The sequence below is a fragment of the Camponotus floridanus genome, unplaced genomic scaffold (assembly GCF_003227725.1).
Source record: "Camponotus floridanus strain SB8 unplaced genomic scaffold, Cflo_v7.5 scaffold62, whole genome shotgun sequence".
NCBI lineage: Eukaryota > Metazoa > Arthropoda > Insecta > Hymenoptera > Formicidae > Camponotus > Camponotus floridanus.
In genome coordinates, this window is record NW_020229792.1 from 1,044,601 (window position 1) to 1,064,173 (window position 19,573).

Consider the following 19,573-nt stretch of genomic DNA (forward strand, 5'->3'; position numbering starts at 1 on the left):
ATGTAAGGAACAATTTAAGATGATTGCTAAAAATTTATGAAAACTGACGATATACGTGCTACACTGATAAATGTTTACGTGACATTTAAAAAAGCAATTAAGAGTTTAAAAAATTCAAAAGATTGTTTTTCAAATTTTTCAATTTCAATATTTTTTCTTATTAACAAAAGCTAATTATTTGCGTACGCGGAAATAATTTGTATTTAATTATTACGATTAATGAGCATAACAAATAACTTAATATAGTATATTAGTCTTGCTTTAAAAAAATTTTCTCTATATATTAATAAAGCGTCCCATCCCCTTCCATTATCAAACAATATAAAGAATGATCGGCAGCATTTCTAAGGCTCTTCCAACAACTGGTTCCACATGTACGTGTAAATATGCACACACATTCAATGTTTTTCAGCTCCGTAATTACGCGATAAAGTATTATCCGCAATTCGTTATCATGACGACCCTAATTATTATCATCAACTCGATTGCACCTCGTTAATTGCACGGAATGAAACACAAAAGCATTTATTGCTTGCGCTTTCAAATTACATCTTTTGAAGAACATCGTTGTATTAAAATACGAAATGAAATAACTTTTATGTATTTTAAATTGAAATTTATGTAAATAAAATATTTATTTTTAATGTTTGTACTATAAAATATTTTTTAAATTATAAATTAGCATTAAAATATATTTTTCTAAGATAAAATCAAAATGGAAATCCAAAAGTTTAAATTAAAATAATTACATACTAAAACAATAACATATTAAATAAACTATTTTTTGTTTACAAATGAATTTATGAAATTTGCGTCATGAGAATTATGAATGTTATAAAGTTTACGTAATAAGTAATTGAGTGCAAATAACAACGGTTTAACTCAATCGAACACATTATCATTCATATATAAGCCAGACATTATTAATGTCCGAAGATTATGAGAAAGTGATAATTGAGAGAAAGTCAATACGTAGTATTGTTTAATGTGAGATTTGAATACCGAGTTTCAGCGGTCAGTGTGCTAACAGCTGACCGACTCTTCCTCCTTGTGACAAGCAGCGTCTTCAATCATTGGAGTCACAGATGCGTGCAGAAGTGCACGGAAGAGCTTTCTTGTTCTAGAAGACTAAAATAGAACCGCGTATGAAATGGTAGTTAAGTTGTTACGCAGATTCTTCAATAAGTGCGCGTGATATAAGCATGAACGATTTAATTTTAATTCCGCCGCGGAAAAAGCCACATTATTCGCAATCATTAGCGATTAAATTATTTTCGCGAGAATGTGGTTAATTCACCAATCATTGACGAAATGTCACTTACCGTTCTTGCGAGCGAGCCACGCAATCATTTGAGCGACGCAAAAACCGGTGTCTGCTTGTGTTAATAATTTACACTGCGTAAAAAGCGATTTAATTATAATAATGGTAGAAAGAATAGTGTATCGTGACGCTAAAATGCGTTTTAATAGAAAAATAAATAGATTCATGTCTAATCTGCAAGTGTAATCGACAATAATATCAATAATGACGATAATGAGTAAGTAAAGTTTAATATAATTATGAAAATGAAAATGAAAATATTCCAAGAATTTTCCCTCAAATAATATTTTCCAAATAATATGTCTTAAATAAATATCTTCATTACGTTTTTATTATATAATAGTTAAGCCAAAAACTGGTTAGACTCAAAAGTCGTAATATATATTTAAAAAAAAAACATTGATTAATACAGATGAACCCTGATACAGATAAACATGTATTAAAAATATATTGAACAGTATTCTCAATTAATAATAATCGCCTCGAGGAACCAGAAGAGATATGCGATTGATTACATGTTTATTTATTTTTGTCCTCTGCATCTCATTGACCGGCCATCGTCGCTATACTATTTTCTTTTGCTAAGAGAATAATTGATAACCCGGTAACAGATATTTAATGATCCGTGTATCAAACACCAACAACCTTTGATAATACATCCTACATAGCGAAACTAGTAGAAGATTTATAGTTTTGTGCAATTTCTCTCAAGTTCTTTTTTCTATCGTATTTTTTTAATCATATTTTCTTCAATAAATTTAATTTGATTAAAAAGTTTATAAATGATAAGAAAAGAGTAAAATTATCTGTAAAAAATATTTATTTAAAAAAGATTAGAGAAAAATGTTGTTTTGGAGATGCAGTTGATATCCGTCATACTTCAATCGCAACGAAATTTTACTTTTTTTCTCCCAAATTCAATTTATCAAATGACATTTTGATATTCTTCCAAATATTTCACCTACATTTTTGCATACATTATAGCAGTGTGTATTATTCTTGGCATCTGCACCGTACTTCCGCTATCGTTAAAATAGCTGCCAAAATTACTCGAGTTATTGTAGCCAAAATAATCTACTGAACTTGCAATCATCTTTAAAGGAGTTGTTGTTTAACCTATGAGAAAAGCTTTTTTTATAAAAAATTTTTTTTTAATTCTTCTAAAATAAAAACTTTTTTCTAGCTCTCTTCTTTAAATAACTTTAAACTCCGTTTCAAAAAGAATTCTGGCGAACATTTATAACATTTCTTTCTTATCAAATTATTATTAAAAATATAATTTAATTTTCCAAATTAATATCACTTAATAGATCAATTAATTACGAACATATGTATTGCAAAAATTAATTAAGTGTATTTTTATAATAAATAACCGTTTATAATCCTTTTTGATTCCTTATTTAAAATATATATGAATGGAAAGCCCGTGATGCATTGTAATAGAATGAGAAATCTGGGACCACCCATCTTTGCGCAATTAAACTGATAAATAATATAATATGATAAATAATAAAATGATAAATAATATAATATTCTGTCAAGAATATTATCATTTCCGTTCTATAAGTTATCATAAAATGGAAATCGTGAAATCAATAAAATATAATGTCTACCGTATATCATCATTAGTATGTCAGTCGATTTCGCATTATCCTCAATACTCTGCTAGAAAATTAGCGCTTTAACTGGCGTTAACCTCATTTTGTACACGTGTGCATCGTTCATTATTGCCTATATCTCAAGGAAACAAAGTAGAGAGTTTGCATCATGATATACACAGCGCCCTACCCTAGAGCTTAATTGAGATGGCAACTAAAACAACATATAAATAAAAAAATATTTTTAGGAAAATATTTATATTTAAAATATTTATGTTCTTGTAATATAATTAATAATATCTAATAAAATTGTAGATATTTTCGAAAATATATCTTCAAGAAGATGTTACCTTATAAGATATAAAATATAAATTTTAAATTAATTTTTTAAATAATTTCTTTTTAAAATAAATGTTTTTTTTCAGTATCACCGTTTTAATTAATATTTTTTAAAACTATCAAAATTATTAAAAAGCAACTGACTTGTTTATGCGATATCTAATGTATATGTTATGATATTTAATTTATATAATTTCAAAATAAAAGGTTTATTTTTGAGTTTATGTATAATACATAAAATTTATATATTTAAAAATTATTTTTTCCAAACATATTTAATAATATCCAATTTGCTTCCTATATCCTATATTTGTTTATCAGGAAAAAATATTTTCTATATTTTGAAATATGTACAAACTTAGAAAGTAAGGATACATTCGCAGCAGAGATAATGAATTGAGAAAATAATCATAGTAACTTTTAAATAATGTTAGAAATAAAGCCAAACAGTTTCATAAGTCCATAAATTTTTCCTAAATCAAATGAGAGAATCATAAAATAGAAAAAATTTTATGAATTTTACGAATTTGTCAATAATTTCCATCTCACATTAATTTTACTAAGAATCTTTCAACGCTCGCTTTTTACAAAGATACTATTTTGCTTTTTGTTTCAGCGCGAATTTACAATCGACTGCGTCTTCAATGAAACCTTGGAGCAACATAATTACAACACTTACAGCTCGGCACGCTGGTCCACGACAAAAAAGACGCTGTATCTTGGCTTGGACCGCCGCGGCCGCTCAAAGAAAGTAATAGTAACTAGAGGTCATCACCTGGGTAAACTATCGGCCTATGCCCGAGTGTTGACGAAGGTGGCTCCGTTTGATCGAGTAGAAGCCCTTCACAGGCGGATGTTGGGCGCACAACACAACGTGCGCCATCGACATCATCGTCATCTGTCACATGGCGGTAACATGGCGCAACAATCCGTCTGTCCCACTCTGCCGCCTCAAGAGAAGGACAACAGGGACATCTTCAGATGCCGTAAACGAAAGAAGAGGAAGAAGCGGAAGCGACGGTGTAGACCGGACGAGCAGCCTGGTCCCCAGTGCCGAGTCGTCGAGGAATCTACCACGAGTCCCACGGACATCGACGCGTCTTCGGAGATGAGCAACATCACCACCCCGGAATCTAAAAGATCCTGCGAGGGGGCGGCCAGCGAGGAGGCCTGCAGACGTCAGGCTCTTTCGGTACCGGCGAAGAAGCGGAAGTCACGGATAGACGGCGGCGACGGCGGCAGCAGCGGAAATCTCAACAACGGTAAGAACAAAGCATCAACATCAAACGCGAAAAAGCCAAACGTCAACATCGCCGATAGTCAAAGTAAAAAGCCTGATTTGACGGACGGGAAAAAGACGAAGAGGAAGGGTCCACCGAGCAGAGGGAAAGCGATGGTCCCGTCCCGGAGGCAGTACGAGTCTGGCACAGTCCAGACCTTTTTGCCGCTAACAACGCCCACCAGCGAAGAGCAGCAGGTCTCGACAGCCATATCATCCTCGTTGCCGTCTCCTCTTGGTGTGTCAACCGCTCCCTCCTCCGCCAGAAGGTCGAATTCGCCGTCTTCTGGCCGTAGGAAACCGTCGCCGTCTTCGAGGAATCACGTCACGAGACCGATGAGCTCGCTTAGGAAAGGAAAGTCGTTTTCAAGTTCGCTGGGTCGAGCGAAATCGACGCCGATGAGCGAGATAAATCTCCCGTCGACTACCAAAGTTCCTGAAACCACGAGCGCGTGGTATGCCACATCTTTTCCTCAACTTCCTACATCCTCGTCAGTTCCCTCCTCTTCGTCCTTGCTCTGGCAGTCGGCCGAAAACTCTACAAATTCACTGTCGAACTCTTCGCTCGTTGATGAGGAATCGCTCTCAACCGTCACGAGCGAATTTACGACTGAAATGGTAGAGTCGATTGCGGAAACGACATTCAGACAGGACGAGTAGGATGTCAATGGTTCTAATATGATCGAGACAATCCCGAGAACGACTACAAAATTTCTTATGAAACTATTGGCAATATGACGTTTCTCATTTTTTCGAATGGTAGGAGGATATCTGCGAATGTCATTGTAAACTATGTGTATATAGAAATCACTCTATACGTACTACAACTTACTCCACTTTCGTATACGACAAGTATACATGTGGTGTATGATATCGTGCCGAAGTTTCCATACTCGCGATATAAGGGGACCGATATGGTTGCGGTTTCAGTGAAATTATGACTTTGTGTTTAAAAATATTTTGATAAATAATAAATTTTACATTTTACATATATACAATTTAAAAATTTAATTAAGTGGATTATTAAAAATATCTTTTCTATTAGAGAATGAAAATTATTAAAATTTCTATAATCTTCTATAAAGAATAAAAAAATTTACTTTTAATATTTTTAACTTATTATGTACATGTTCTTTTTTTATCAGACATGATTAAAGAATATGTATAAAAATAAGATTTTAGTTTTGTTATATAAATTTATAAAATTTATTATAAAATACTCTAATTTGTTTTTTTGATTAGTTTCTCTTAACTCGCGCAATATCAAGAGAATCTAAATATTTTTCTATATATTCTGTATAGAAAAAATTATTTTTTTTAAATATATGAGAAACAGTTAAAAAGACAAAATAAAAATAATGAAAATTTTGTACGGAAATATAAAACGCGAAAAAATTATCGATAATTTAATAATAAAGTTATTTATTAATAAATTTTAAAACATCATATTATCTCAATATTTATGAATAATGCATTTCATAAGACAAAAAGCACTTTATTGCTAAAGTTAAAGATTAATGATGAAATTTGTTCACAGAAATTGTTTCTATGTCGATCCTCGAGATTTACGTGGTGAGAGAGACGGTTCAAGATTCGATTAACATTGATAGAAGCGAAAAGTCAGTCTCGCTTGTTCAGGCAGAGACGAGAGCGTGCCGACTAAAGAGTGTTTCTTACGCTTATTATCCGAAAAGGGATAATTACCAGTCGCAACGGATCGAGAGTATCAAACGGCCGGATAATGAGCATGAAATACGATTTTAATTTCAAAACACTTCCCTCTCGACGGCAAAACAAGTCACGAAGATCGTACACGGGCATGGCGAATGAGTTAATTGCATATCTTTTACATAGTTTCCATAATCTTCATTTGATTTTAGAAACAAATATTCTCTGATTACAACTCTTTTATTATATAAATTTATATAATGTGCAATTTTTAGTTTCTTTTGTTTGTGGATTTTTTGAGAGACCGATATTTCTCTTTAAAATAAAAATATATTTAATTTAAAAGAATTTCTAATAATTAAACGAAATTTATTTATAAATAAAATTTGTTTGTAAAATACTAAAAAAAGCACTGTTATTATGCTTTTAAAATATTTTATAATCGAGTATATATTTTGAAAAAATATATATACATATTTAAAAAAAATATAATTTTACAATATTTTCAAAATAAATAATGAAAATAATGATAATCTATGTCTTTAGATATTTCAACATTAAAAGAAATGATCTTCGATAGTTTTAATAATTACAGAGCATATTTCTAACATGACAATTTAGGTACGTATTTTTAATATCTATATAACTGTCTCTCATCTAACATAGACACAAGTATGAAATAAATTCGATCGAATAAACTATGTAAATAAAAAATTTAGAAAAATATAATATATAATGACAGCAAATAGAAGCAAATGAACATAAAAAAATTAAAAGCGAAACATGTGTGTGTTAATATTTGTGCCAATTAGCATAATATCTGCAGATAATATTATCGAATTAAAATGTTGTTCAAAATTATATTTATATTAGATAGATGTTGAACAAAATGATAATTAGTTTTTCTTTTAATTTGTTATAAACCGCTCTCGTCTCGCCATGTACATTGTTACATAGAAGAAGCTTCTTGTATAATATATTACTGGCAAAAACTACGTCCTAATTAGCGCGATTAGCGCATAAGTATAAGAAATTAATAATTTAGGTATTTTAGCGAACGAGGGGACCGGGAGGGACAGCGCAAGACAATAAGCGATTTGAAGGAAGAGATGTAGGCGATAAAATCAATTCGACCGTGAAATGCAATTGTTCTCGAGACGGTAATAGAAATCGAATCTAATTAAGAAAATTCTATTCAATAAAAATTAATAGTTTCGTAAATTACGCTTCTCATATAAAATTAAGCGAATTCCGATTACGCTTAATGTAATGTTTCGTAATGAAATAATTTTTTTATTAGTATAAATTATATACAACTTTTTTGATTAGTATAAATTATATACAAATTGTAGAATATATAAAAAAAAACGAGCCCAGCTATTTAAATGCTAAATTTCTATGAGCAATTAGTCAAATTGTGAGTTTAAACTTTTGATTTCGCAATAAAACGTGATACTTTTATCAATGACGTGTATATAAATATAAAATTATATGTATTAAAATTTACCGAACCGTATAAAGTAAATTTGTTCAATGTAATCTCAGTATTTATAACGAAGCGAAGTGATCGATTTTTCTTTATTGTACCAAGGAGATCAAATCGCAAATTGTACGTGCTGATTTCTCGAATTTTTATTTACTCGACGATTGTTCCTCGCGCCTCAATTTTATTTTCGCAATTCGTTTCAAGATGATTGACAATATGTAAAAATTAGAAAGTCTCAATGATAATTTCCATTATATTAAATTATTTCCATCATATTATAATCAAAATTTGCCACATATAATTAAGATTTAATCAAACAATCAAAATATTATCGTGAGCAAGTAATTGATTTAATTGTAGACTAGAACAGATCTGTAACGGAACAAATATTTAACAGAATTATTCTCCATACACTTTTATAAATTTCTGCTAAATATGTAAGTTTTAACTCTTTATTAGTTCAATTTCATGAAATTAGCTTTAATGTTATCTTCAAAAAATATATAGTCAAAAGAAATTTCGAAATGGAATTGATTGATAACGAGTTTAATAATGACACTGCGCTCATTTATGTTGATGCCCGATACAGTTTGAATTTTTATGAAAATTATTCGATTACCGCTCGAAGAGTTCAATTACTCATTGTCAAATAAACGAAAAATCATCATGACTCCTTGTTTTTCTAATTAAGAGTTTCATCGAATCTAGATGTATCTGTGAAAAAAACCTCAATCTCACTGCGATTTTTTTTCTTTTTTGTAGAAGCGATCTATTAATATAGTGGTATATTTATTAAAGACTTATTTATTGTAAACAGTTGAATCCAGTGTACATAAGTTTACGATCATTATTCATCAATCATCGATCATGTGTTCTACGTGCGTTGTGTTTGTCTTGTAGAATCCGTTGAAAATACATGATAATGTCTCGTATTTCTGTTCCAAGAGAGAAATCATTTCAGTAATTTATTTAATAAAATGCGACAGGTGGTCGTCTATAATTTCACGCTAATATTCAAATGTTCTATTTCAAAGCAAGTTGATTTCCCATGCATGGCAGAGAGTTCATGTCGCACATTTGATAATAGTCACTGGCAAAGTGAACTACTGCTTCCGCCAGAACTGAAATTAGACCACTTCGCGTCGTAACAACGTGTGTTCTTCATTTAAATTCAGCATACCAAGTACATATACATATATGCAAAGAGTGTAACAAAAAGTGTAATGATAATGGAACTATTCGATGCTCTTTTCATTTTATTTGCTAAATCATTCAATGTTTTCAGAATACGCACGAAATTTTATTAGGATTATAATTAAAATCTTTGAAATTTATAGCATAAAACAATAAGATTATTATATAAATAATTTGCATTGTCTTATTGTTACATCCTATAAAAAAAATGATAGTGGACTCTTCAGTTATGAGACTAAATTTTTTTGCGGAATAAATATGCTATCATAAAGCATACGATATTTTCTCGTTCTTATATTTGATAAACTTTTATGGCAGAAGAGAAAGGTTTTTCTCTTATTATTGTCTTGAATTTCAATACCGAATCATTGATATTTTCAACAGATTCTAAATTGTCTCAATAAAATAAACGTATACAAGTTCTGGCGAATGAAATAATAAACATTTGACGGGATAAAAGACTTACGAGTTAGTGCTTCTAGACTGTACGAGTTTAACAAAGAGATAAAGTTTGTAAAATTTGGGAAGATGCACATGGATGCGCGAACGTGATGCTTATCAAGACGGTTAATTATTAAAGTAATTAGCGACATGGATAGCAGAACTTTCTAAGTTGCAGGGATATCATTATGCTGTCCTTATATATGTAATTATATATTTCCAGATTTCTCATAATTTTAAAGATGAGAGAATAATAGAGAATAATAGAAAGACAATATATTTTTATGACATTATAAATATTTTTATGACATTATAATATTTAACTCTCATCCATGTCGCTTAAATCCAAAATAATAAAAAATGCTTTAGAACTATACAATGCAAATGAAAAATTGAAGAAAACTAGCTTGGAACGTAATACATATAAAATGATATTTTTTATTTTAGTTGAAAAAATCTAAACTAAAATTATATTTCTAAAGAATTATGTTATATGGAATAATTAATGCAGTTAATTATTAATAATAAAATAATACGCAAACACGATCGTGCATCGTCGGCATGATTCCAGATTCAAAGGTTGAAACAGAACCAGTCTAGCACTGCCATTCTTTTTTTTTTGAAATATATATTTAATTTTCCCATAGACTGAAACGTTCTTCTTAAGATTATAAACGAGTATTTAATTAATAAAATGATAAAAGACCGTGCTGATGAAATCTTTCATCTGCGGATGCTTAATGTAAAACAAACAAAATACCTAAAATAGTACAGTCCCAGAATGATTTGTTTTCTAAGCAAAATATCCCATGAATTTCCGATATTACCATGTAATTCGAAATTCTCCATGACCTCTTTTCTTTTCTATCCCATTTTCCCAGGGAAATACATTTCTGAGCATCATTTTCGCGAAAAAAGATAAGAAGAAGGAGAGAGAGAAGGGACAGGAGCGAATAATGAAATATGATCAACAAATCGATAGAACAAATTTCTGATTATAAATCCAAGCAATTCTCGTGAATGCACTCCCCATTTTCTCTCTCACTTCTTAAATGCAGGACCCCACCATATCGTCGCCATATAATTTTTAGAAGTAATAAAAGAAATATTATTGAATATATAAACGTTGCGTTATTATTAAATCTTAATACCTTATCATATAATAATCATACACATTTCTAGATATAAATTCCATACTATTTTTTTGACAATTAGGCAATTATATATTTATTTAAATAATTCTACCTTCTTCATTTTCTCTATTATATTCGTGACTTATCCTCCAGAATTTATTTTAGCCTCGATCAAGTAAATATTATTATTATATGTCATAATTTACAATAATAATATTCCATAAATATTCATAATAAAATCTTTTACATCCATTTAAATAAAATTTCAAAAGTTATAAATTACAGTTATTAATTTCTATATGCATTAAAAATTTCCAAACGTCATATAAAAAGTATGCAATTGTAACGCACTTTCAACATTGAAAATTGACGTCATCACGAAAAAAAAAATAAATTTTCTCTTTGATTAATAAATCTTAATCAGGAAATTTATCAATTTATTTATGGATATGAATTTATAATCACTATGCTAGCAACGAAATGGTTGGTACAAGAGTTTGCGAAACATTAATGGGTAAGTACACGTAATATAGGATGTATATCAAACTTATCAATGCAAACACTGTCGGAATATTTCAAACTGTTATAAAATTTCTCGTGGAAACATTACGTACAATATGTTATTTAATATGTTTTATGCGTGCTGAATAGCATAGATATAACACGTATAAATATTTTCGTTATTATAATAAAATGGTTATATTACAAGCATATCATTATATGTCATTGCTCTTAATGTAAAATAAGCGGCTTATCGGCATCTTCGTGACGTAAATAAGTATAAAACACACGCCGGAAACTATTAAGCCCGCGTATATACATGTGTAGTTTGCAAGTATGCAGAAATATGAAAACATGTAGAATATAGAGCGGGACTCATGCCCTCTTTTGTTGTCTACATCTTCTCCCATTGTTGTCCCGTACTATAATTAATGATCGATGCCACGATAAAACATAAAAGTCGCTCTGTGCACGGGAAAAATACGTAGATTGCGGTGCATTGTTCGTTACCCTGTATTTACGTAATTCCTGTATGCCCCTCAAATAATTGTCTTTTAGTAATCATATTTTCCGTATAAAAATGTTAACCGTTAGAACATAACTTTTTTCCAAGTTAAACTTCTAATGCTATATTTTAGTTTTGCACATTAAAATTCTGAGCATAAAAATATTTCATATAATTGATATAAAATTATAAATTTTAATATGTGCAAGAATTTACCTCTTAAATATTTATTATAAAATGTTGATAGAGACATGTTATATTAAATCTCCTTTAAATTAAATCTGCTTATTTATAATCGACAAGAAAATTCAAGACAAGTGTATCTGTTCATAATTTCATAATACATAATTGCATATTCTGTATGTACATATTTTGTGTATGTATATATTTCTATATGTACATATTTTATATTTTGTATTCTTTCAAGTGTTTTTTGTATCATATATAACACATAAATCTATAGATGGGATTCTATTATATTTTATCTTAATTATAAATAATCTAATAAATTCTGATAGATATACTCGTATATATGTGTATATAAACACATATACTGTACTAATATGCAACTTTCCGTATTAATGAAATTTATTTTTGAAAATGTTTGCGAAAAAAAATGCATCAGTAATAAGATTTTGTGAAATTATTCGTGTATATATTGTGTGTTGTTCCAAATATTGTCAATTTTTTACTTAGCCATTTGTGATTATGGATCATGATCCTAATCATCTCTATTAATATAACCGTAATTCGATCTTTGACCTGCAAAACACGTTTTTTAATTAACATTCTTCAATGAATACATTCTGCCTTAAACTCTCGACTCGCGAACGAAACTATATACTTTACATAGGAATATGTACCCTTGTTTAATGATATAATTGATTTTATAAATAAATTCATAGAATCTTCATTTTTAGCTACATTTGCGATCCTTTTCTTTTTATGTAATTTAATAAAATTTTGCGTAAAAACGATATATTTTATATCTAATTAAGAACATTTTATATCTAATTAAAAAGACAAATTAAAGACTAAATTTTTCGAAAATTTTCTGAATGCAAAAAATGCACGTTAGTCTGTTTGTGTTTTTTTCATTATTTTTATGACAATACATGGTAAATATTAATATTAGTATTTAATATATATTAATATACACCAGATAAAATATATATTAATATTAAAATATAAATATTAATATATATTTTATCCGATGTATAGCAATATTTTTCTTAAATAATTAATATTTTCGTTGAGAAATATTTTAATCTATTGTAGACAATTTACAAATTGTTACAAAATTTAAGACAGAGAATTTTGTTTATAATTTTATAATATATCTCTTATAACGTTATGTGTAAAATACATATTTTAATATATTTGTGAGTATATTTAAATGTATATATTTTTTTAGCTATAAAATTCTATCTCAAACTTTGTCGTAAGATTGTTTATAAGAGACTAAAGATATTAAAATAACTTCTATATCAAATCACAATGCACATTAAATAATTTTAATTTTCATCAGAATGTATTTTTAATGATATACATACGTGTTAATGTATAAGTTTCCTCGCTCATCGAGTCAAACAGGTTGTAAGTAGGATTTTGCACGCGTTTTACGCGTAAAGTTGCCACGATTTATTCATTATCACAGACATTTATCATAATCGACTCTACCCTGCAGTGTTTTCAACATTTCTAACTCTAAGCTGTACTTATATCCGTATCAAACTTTAAAGATAGACATATAATGCACAGGTGTATGAGACTGCTTCACTCTGTCTGCACTCTAACTGCTTCACTTATTAAATGAAGTAGTGCTGATGATACCTTTCCATAGTTGTTATCAGTGTCATTACTATCATTAAAAATTTTCAATTCGCTATATCCTTTATATACTTATCAATTATATGTCGGGTTTGATTATTCAAATTAGTGAAGATACGCACTGGTGGATACTAAGGTGTTTTATACAGGCTTGAAATCTATAATCCTAAATATCTTGAGGCGATTCTCTTACGCTCAATTTTTTCTGACTCTATAAGATATCAAAAAGTATAATGTTATAATTAAATTGAAAGCCGATCTTATCTCCGAAAATTTATATGTTTCACATAATTTTATTAAAGTTCTATTAAAAATCAAAAATTTCTAGAAGATATTTTATTTTCTTTGACTTGTGACAGTCTTCCAAAAAGTGTAATACTTCGCTTGCGATAACAAGAAGTCGTTGGACATCTCCAGTAAACTCGTTGTGCACTTCGTTGCACTCATGCTACGCGAAGCGATTTAAACTTCGTGCATGCTCACATTGCCGGTTATTTCACTCGACGAGGCAGCTGCGGCATGAAGTCAAGTGAATTTTTATCCGCCTGTCCAAGCAAACTTGTTGCACTTTCTGGGTATTTCCTTAATCCGCGAACCATGAATATTTTCTTGAATTCTCGGAGCAAAACTTATTTTCCCGTTTCAATTATTACAATCGGCTGAGCAGATATATAATATATAAAGCTTTTCATATTTATTTAAAATTTTGTGTGGCATATTAAATTAAATTCTGATTATAAACAAAATGTTTTATCATTTTAGATTTTGAATATATATTATTTAAAATTTAAAGTGATAAGGCATTTTCCTTATAATCAGAATTTAATATGCCATACAAAATTTTAAATAAATATAAGAAGCTTTATATTATTATATATCTGCTCAGCCGTAATAATTGAAAAAGGAAAATAATTTTTGCTTCGAAAAATGTTAGGGTTTCCGAATTAAGAATTACATGTATATATGTATATATTTCGAAAATATTTTGAAATAATTTTTAATTTTTATTTAAATTTTATTTTAGATGTATGAGAGAAACAAAAATCTAATATTTAAATAAAAATAATTTGAAAACATATTATATGTTAGAATCTTGTATATATACATACAGCTTACGTTGTTATATTCTCTTTATTGTCAGAAAAAATTTGTCAAAAATGTATTGATTTAAGATAGACAAGAAATCCAAGAAAGGCTCAACGATAGTCGATACGCATTAAGAACGTAACACCGGTGCGTATATTAGCCTGCGTAATTTTAGCACACGCGCCACTCGACAAACTCTTTTCGCGTTGCGTCACGCGGTGTCGGGACGTGGGTGAAGAAGCGTCTTGTTACATAACGTCCTTCGTCTGCACGACCCTCTTTAGTTCTATTCCTATCTTTTCAACACGTACAAGGAACATGCAAACGCGTCACGATGACAATTTGTGAGTCAGCTAAGTTAACCCTTTATTATCCAAATTAGTCTCGTACTATTTTTTATAAACCTGATATCTTAATTTATAAAATCGTGTTTCTACTTTGAAACATTATAGATTTCATTATCACAAATGCATCAATAGTTAAAAATAATTTTCTACTTTTTCTACTTGTACAAATTTTAAAATAATTAAAATTTGTAAAAGATAAAAATTTTCATTTTTCAATATTGCAAATGAAATAATAGTCAAGTATGTTTCTCTTTCGCATAAAATTATTCCCAAAAAATTTTAATCTATTGACACATATACTGTATATGTGTGCAAAATTTGATTATAATTCTATCAAATAATTTTTATTAAATATTTAATTAAATATAAGATTAACTGTAAATAATTTGTATTATTTTTATAACTCGCAATTAATGATTTCAAGTTATTTTTCGTATGATTAACTCATATCATGTTTAGTTCATAATTTGCTAATTTTATTCGGCTTTAGTAAGAAGCAATTGGAGGCACAAGTTAGAATGCGCAGCAGCAGATGATTGAGCAAAATGATAATATGGAGTTATTCGCGGAAGATAATTTCTCCTTGCAAATATGCTATGAATACCAGATTATCCGTCGCGGATGTAGAGGTACTGTTTGATTAAAAACACGAAAAATAGTAGATGAACACGTAAGGTAAAAGAAGCGAATAGAATGAAGGAGAAAGGGAAAATAATTGGGCCCTTGTTTTTTTTCATAATGACGCAGCGCAAGATTGTTACACGACAAGCCACATTTATTTGAACTTATTTTACATCCAGCGTGATCATAATTAATGCGTGATTACAATATGCCTTGAAGGAGAAATTATCTTGCGAAGGACAGATCGAGTTCCAATCTGAATAAACTATAAAATCATTAGTTACTCCCATATATTTCGAATAATATTATTAATTAGGAGAAACCACTATTCGACACTGCTAAAAATAAATATATCTAAAAAATTAACTAAAATTGGCTTTTAAAAATTAATTTGTTAATTTATAAAACTAGGAATTATTTTAAAAACATTTTTACATCATGTTTGAAAACTTTATCCGCATCACATTATTAATATTATCAAGTTATTACTTGTGATATAAGATTTTCAAAATCCACATATATAATATCACTTTTATGATCTGCTTCAATTCAAATTCTATCTTTTGAATAATATAAAGAGCAAACGTGAACGTGTTATAATTGTAAATCAATTTAATTAATCTTCAAATTAATCCTGCATCGTTTTTTATATTATATATTTGATATAAAATCTTAAAAATTGTATTTCCAAAATAATTCATGCAGAAAATCTATCTGCTTCGTGACTAAACATATGCTTGCTCTTTCATATTATTTTATATTATTTCATATTAATATCAATTTATCAATAAATATGAATGGACAGATTATGCAAAATTGAAATAAAAATGGCATAAAATTAAAACAAAATTATTGATACTTAATGCGTTTTCATCAAATAGATTATTTCAAGTACGTTCTGATTATAAAATATTTTCTGTTTTTTTCATTATTTGTGTTCGCGTATGTACATTAGAATTTCTCTGCTATATATATGTATGTTGTTCTTTTTTATGTGTTAGTTTATATAATATTTAATTCTGGAGAAAAATAAGAAGACCAAAAACACAGATAGATTTCCAAAACTACAAAAAACATAGATTTCCAATACTATCGAAAATATATTTGAAGAAGAAAATAATGAGAAGATAAAATAAAATCATGTAGCTAAATATATCAATATTTTTCTCTATCAATATTCTGCAAATATTTAAGTGTAATTGTATTCTATAAATATTTTATAAATCTTTACGAGATGAGAGAATACCAAAAAATTAAAATATGAAAATTTATATTTTAGAATAAAATAAATATATATGTCAATCTTGTATTTTAATGTTACTTCTTTCTTCTTTTTCATAATTTGAATAAGTATTAAATTCCAAAATTTAATAAATTAAAATATAATCTCAAATCATTTTTATACATTTTTAAATAATTATAAAATGTGTGTTTAAAAAAATTTAACAAAATAATATTGATATATATAATATTGATATATATAATATCATATCTTCATAGCGTTCTTGTATTTTTTAAAAATTCGATCTCTCTCTATATTGAATAATTTTGATTTAAAATCTAATATAATAATATCTTTTTTCTTTAAATTTATATGCATATAAAAAAATATAAAAACATCTTTTTAACAAAAATTATTTTATTATTGATTATAATTTTATATGAATCATACTCAAATATTCATATTTATACTCATTATTTAAATTATAAAAGTATTTCTTATAATATAAATAATCAAACTGATTAAAGTAATGCATAGATGAAAGTAATATCTAATTTATCAATTATTTATATATGTGTATTTTTGTATATACATTGATGTGACAGATAGTCTCATATGTTCCAGAATTAAATATTTAATCCAATTTATCCTAATCTGTCCATTTTAAGGCACAATGGATTTGTGAAGCATATATATGTCAATAATATTTCTATATTCTTATAAATTTAATTTTTAATATTTCTAATATAATTTTTATTATTTTTAATATGATTTCTAAAGAAATAATAATTCTTAACATCAAGTAATTTATTAAAACAAATAATAAATAATATTTTAATGTTGTATTTATTATTATTGCAAACTGAAAAACAAACTGTTATATATTAATAATTATTTTAAAAAATACTTTAAATTGTTTGGTTCGATTCTAATATTTGTCATCTTAGATAAATTATATATATATATATATATATATATATATATATATATATTTGGTAAAAAATTTTCACAAATCCATCATCTCATAATTAAAATAAAAAATAGTTTAAACTTACAGTACAATAGATGAGCAACGGCTGAGTTATATAGTACACAGTAGTACACAGTAGTACACAGGTAGTACACAGGTAGTACACGGAATACACTGAGTAGTATGCAGTAGTACAGCGTATAATAGAGTTGATCTATAAAAGATAGAAAAAATATCTATTTAGATTAAATTTATCTTTTTATTTAGATTAAATTTATTTAGATTAAAGCAAATATATTCAAGTTTTATTTAATATCTCGAGAAGTAATTATTGCGCGACTTAAAACTTTTATTTAATTGAATTTTTTACAAAAAAATAATAAAAAATAAATAATAATAAATAATTATTCACCTCATGCTGGCTCCAGCGTCGTTTAATGTCGTCTTGGCTCTTTTTCTTTGTTCATCCTTGTCGTTCCTTCACTCACTGGCAAGAAAACGAATAATTATAAAGCGCGCACTCGCAAAACAATTAATTCCGCGCACTAATCCCGAATATAATTGATGAGCCCGTGGTATTTCCGAGTTTAATAGTAAACGACACACATTTAATTATGGCGGGAAAAGCAAAGCTTATCTCAAGATAAGCTCATGCACGCGAAAATAGCAGAGGTTTTAATAAATCATCGATGATCACGCGAACATCGTATTTACATGTCACGCGATCGTAAATTATTAAAACATGATTTTAATACATTACAATTGATGTTAATATGTGTGAGGCAATAATTTATATATAAATTCTCCTAACGCGTCGATAAATAAAACACTCGAAATATTTTCTCCGGCAAACGTCGTCATTGCGATATATTTAATCATTTAATCGATTTAGATAATTACCCGGATATTCTAATTAATCACTAATTAATCACTTCTACATTATAATTGAATTCGACATGATACTTTTCACGATGGCGTCTCGAAAATGCCACATCATTCACCTTCATCTTCACTCGATTATCGCGCGAATGACAACAATGACCTCGTATAACAATGTGACGTCACACGTCATACGTCGAATTAATATACACTACTCGAAAATTATTAAAATATGATATTTATTACGATTTATTCACCAATTAAAAGTGTCGCGATTCAGAGTCGATCTGTCTCGCGTTCGCGACGTTCGTTACTAACGCGGAAGTGACGTCACAGCGTCAGCAGCTTCAGATCGATGCCTCCTTCATGCGAATAAAACGTGCAAAATATTTCCTTTGAATCACGTCGACCTTTCGATATTCTCGTAATTCACGAATTACTTGTTAATCGCGTGAAATGATACTTATTAATTATTCCTGATTTATAGTACTTCTCGTGATTGTGTCTCGAAAAGTAATGACGCGTAACGTACGGAGCGTCCGCCTCCCTCCCCAACGTCGCGTCGCTCACCTGTTGGAATGTTACCGCGCGAACGACAACAACGTTTGACCTCGTAATGACGTCATACTTCAGATTTATGTATATACACTACGCGCTCAAAAATCAGCAAAATATAATACTTATTTATCGTTATTCCACTTATATTTACCTCAATTAAAAGTCGAGATTCAGAGTCGATCCGTCTCGTGCTTGCAGTGATCTCCAAAGTGACGTTAGCAGCTTCACATTAATTATAGCAAGAAAATAGTGCGGGAAAAGCGCGCGAAGTTCGATATTCGATATCTTGAAATACTAACATGCAGCAAGGATTTTAACAAATTATCGATAATCAAACGCAATATTTATACGCATTTTAATTATTAAAATATTCTAATTATAACTTATTCATTAATTAAATGTGTCTCAATTTAGATCTGTCTCGCGCTCGATGCTATTTGGTTACCAACTGTCAAACAACGTCAGCTTTCACACTGATGTGCCATGCGTGTATCATCACAAAAAAAAAATTTATATTGATCTTAAAAATTACGGAGAAATTGAAAAAGCTTCCATATGAAAAATTATAATTAAACTGACGAGAAGTACCAAGTAT

General features: G+C 28.7%; 1 protein-coding gene and 1 long non-coding RNA gene across 2 annotated transcripts in view; one reads left to right on the plus strand and one right to left on the minus strand.

The window, feature by feature from the left end:
* LOC105254412 overlaps positions 1-5,455 on the plus strand; it is a 74,720-nt gene extending 69,265 nt beyond the window's left edge. Inside the window, exon 3 of the mRNA XM_020028491.2 lies at positions 3,875-5,455. Coding sequence (XP_019884050.2) covers positions 3,875-5,197 — 1,323 coding nt within the window. The 3' untranslated portion in view covers positions 5,198-5,455. The remainder of the gene's footprint in view (positions 1-3,874) is intronic.
* The window catches only part of LOC109610226, a 58,874-nt gene extending 39,462 nt beyond the window's left edge, over positions 1-19,412 (minus strand). Inside the window, exons 1-3 of the long non-coding RNA XR_002192694.2 lie at positions 19,130-19,412; positions 17,954-18,028; positions 17,627-17,755 (exon numbers count right to left, since the gene is read on the minus strand). This is a non-coding gene — a long non-coding RNA (uncharacterized LOC109610226). The remainder of the gene's footprint in view (positions 1-17,626; positions 17,756-17,953; positions 18,029-19,129) is intronic.
* Between the last annotated feature and the right edge of the window lie 161 nt (positions 19,413-19,573).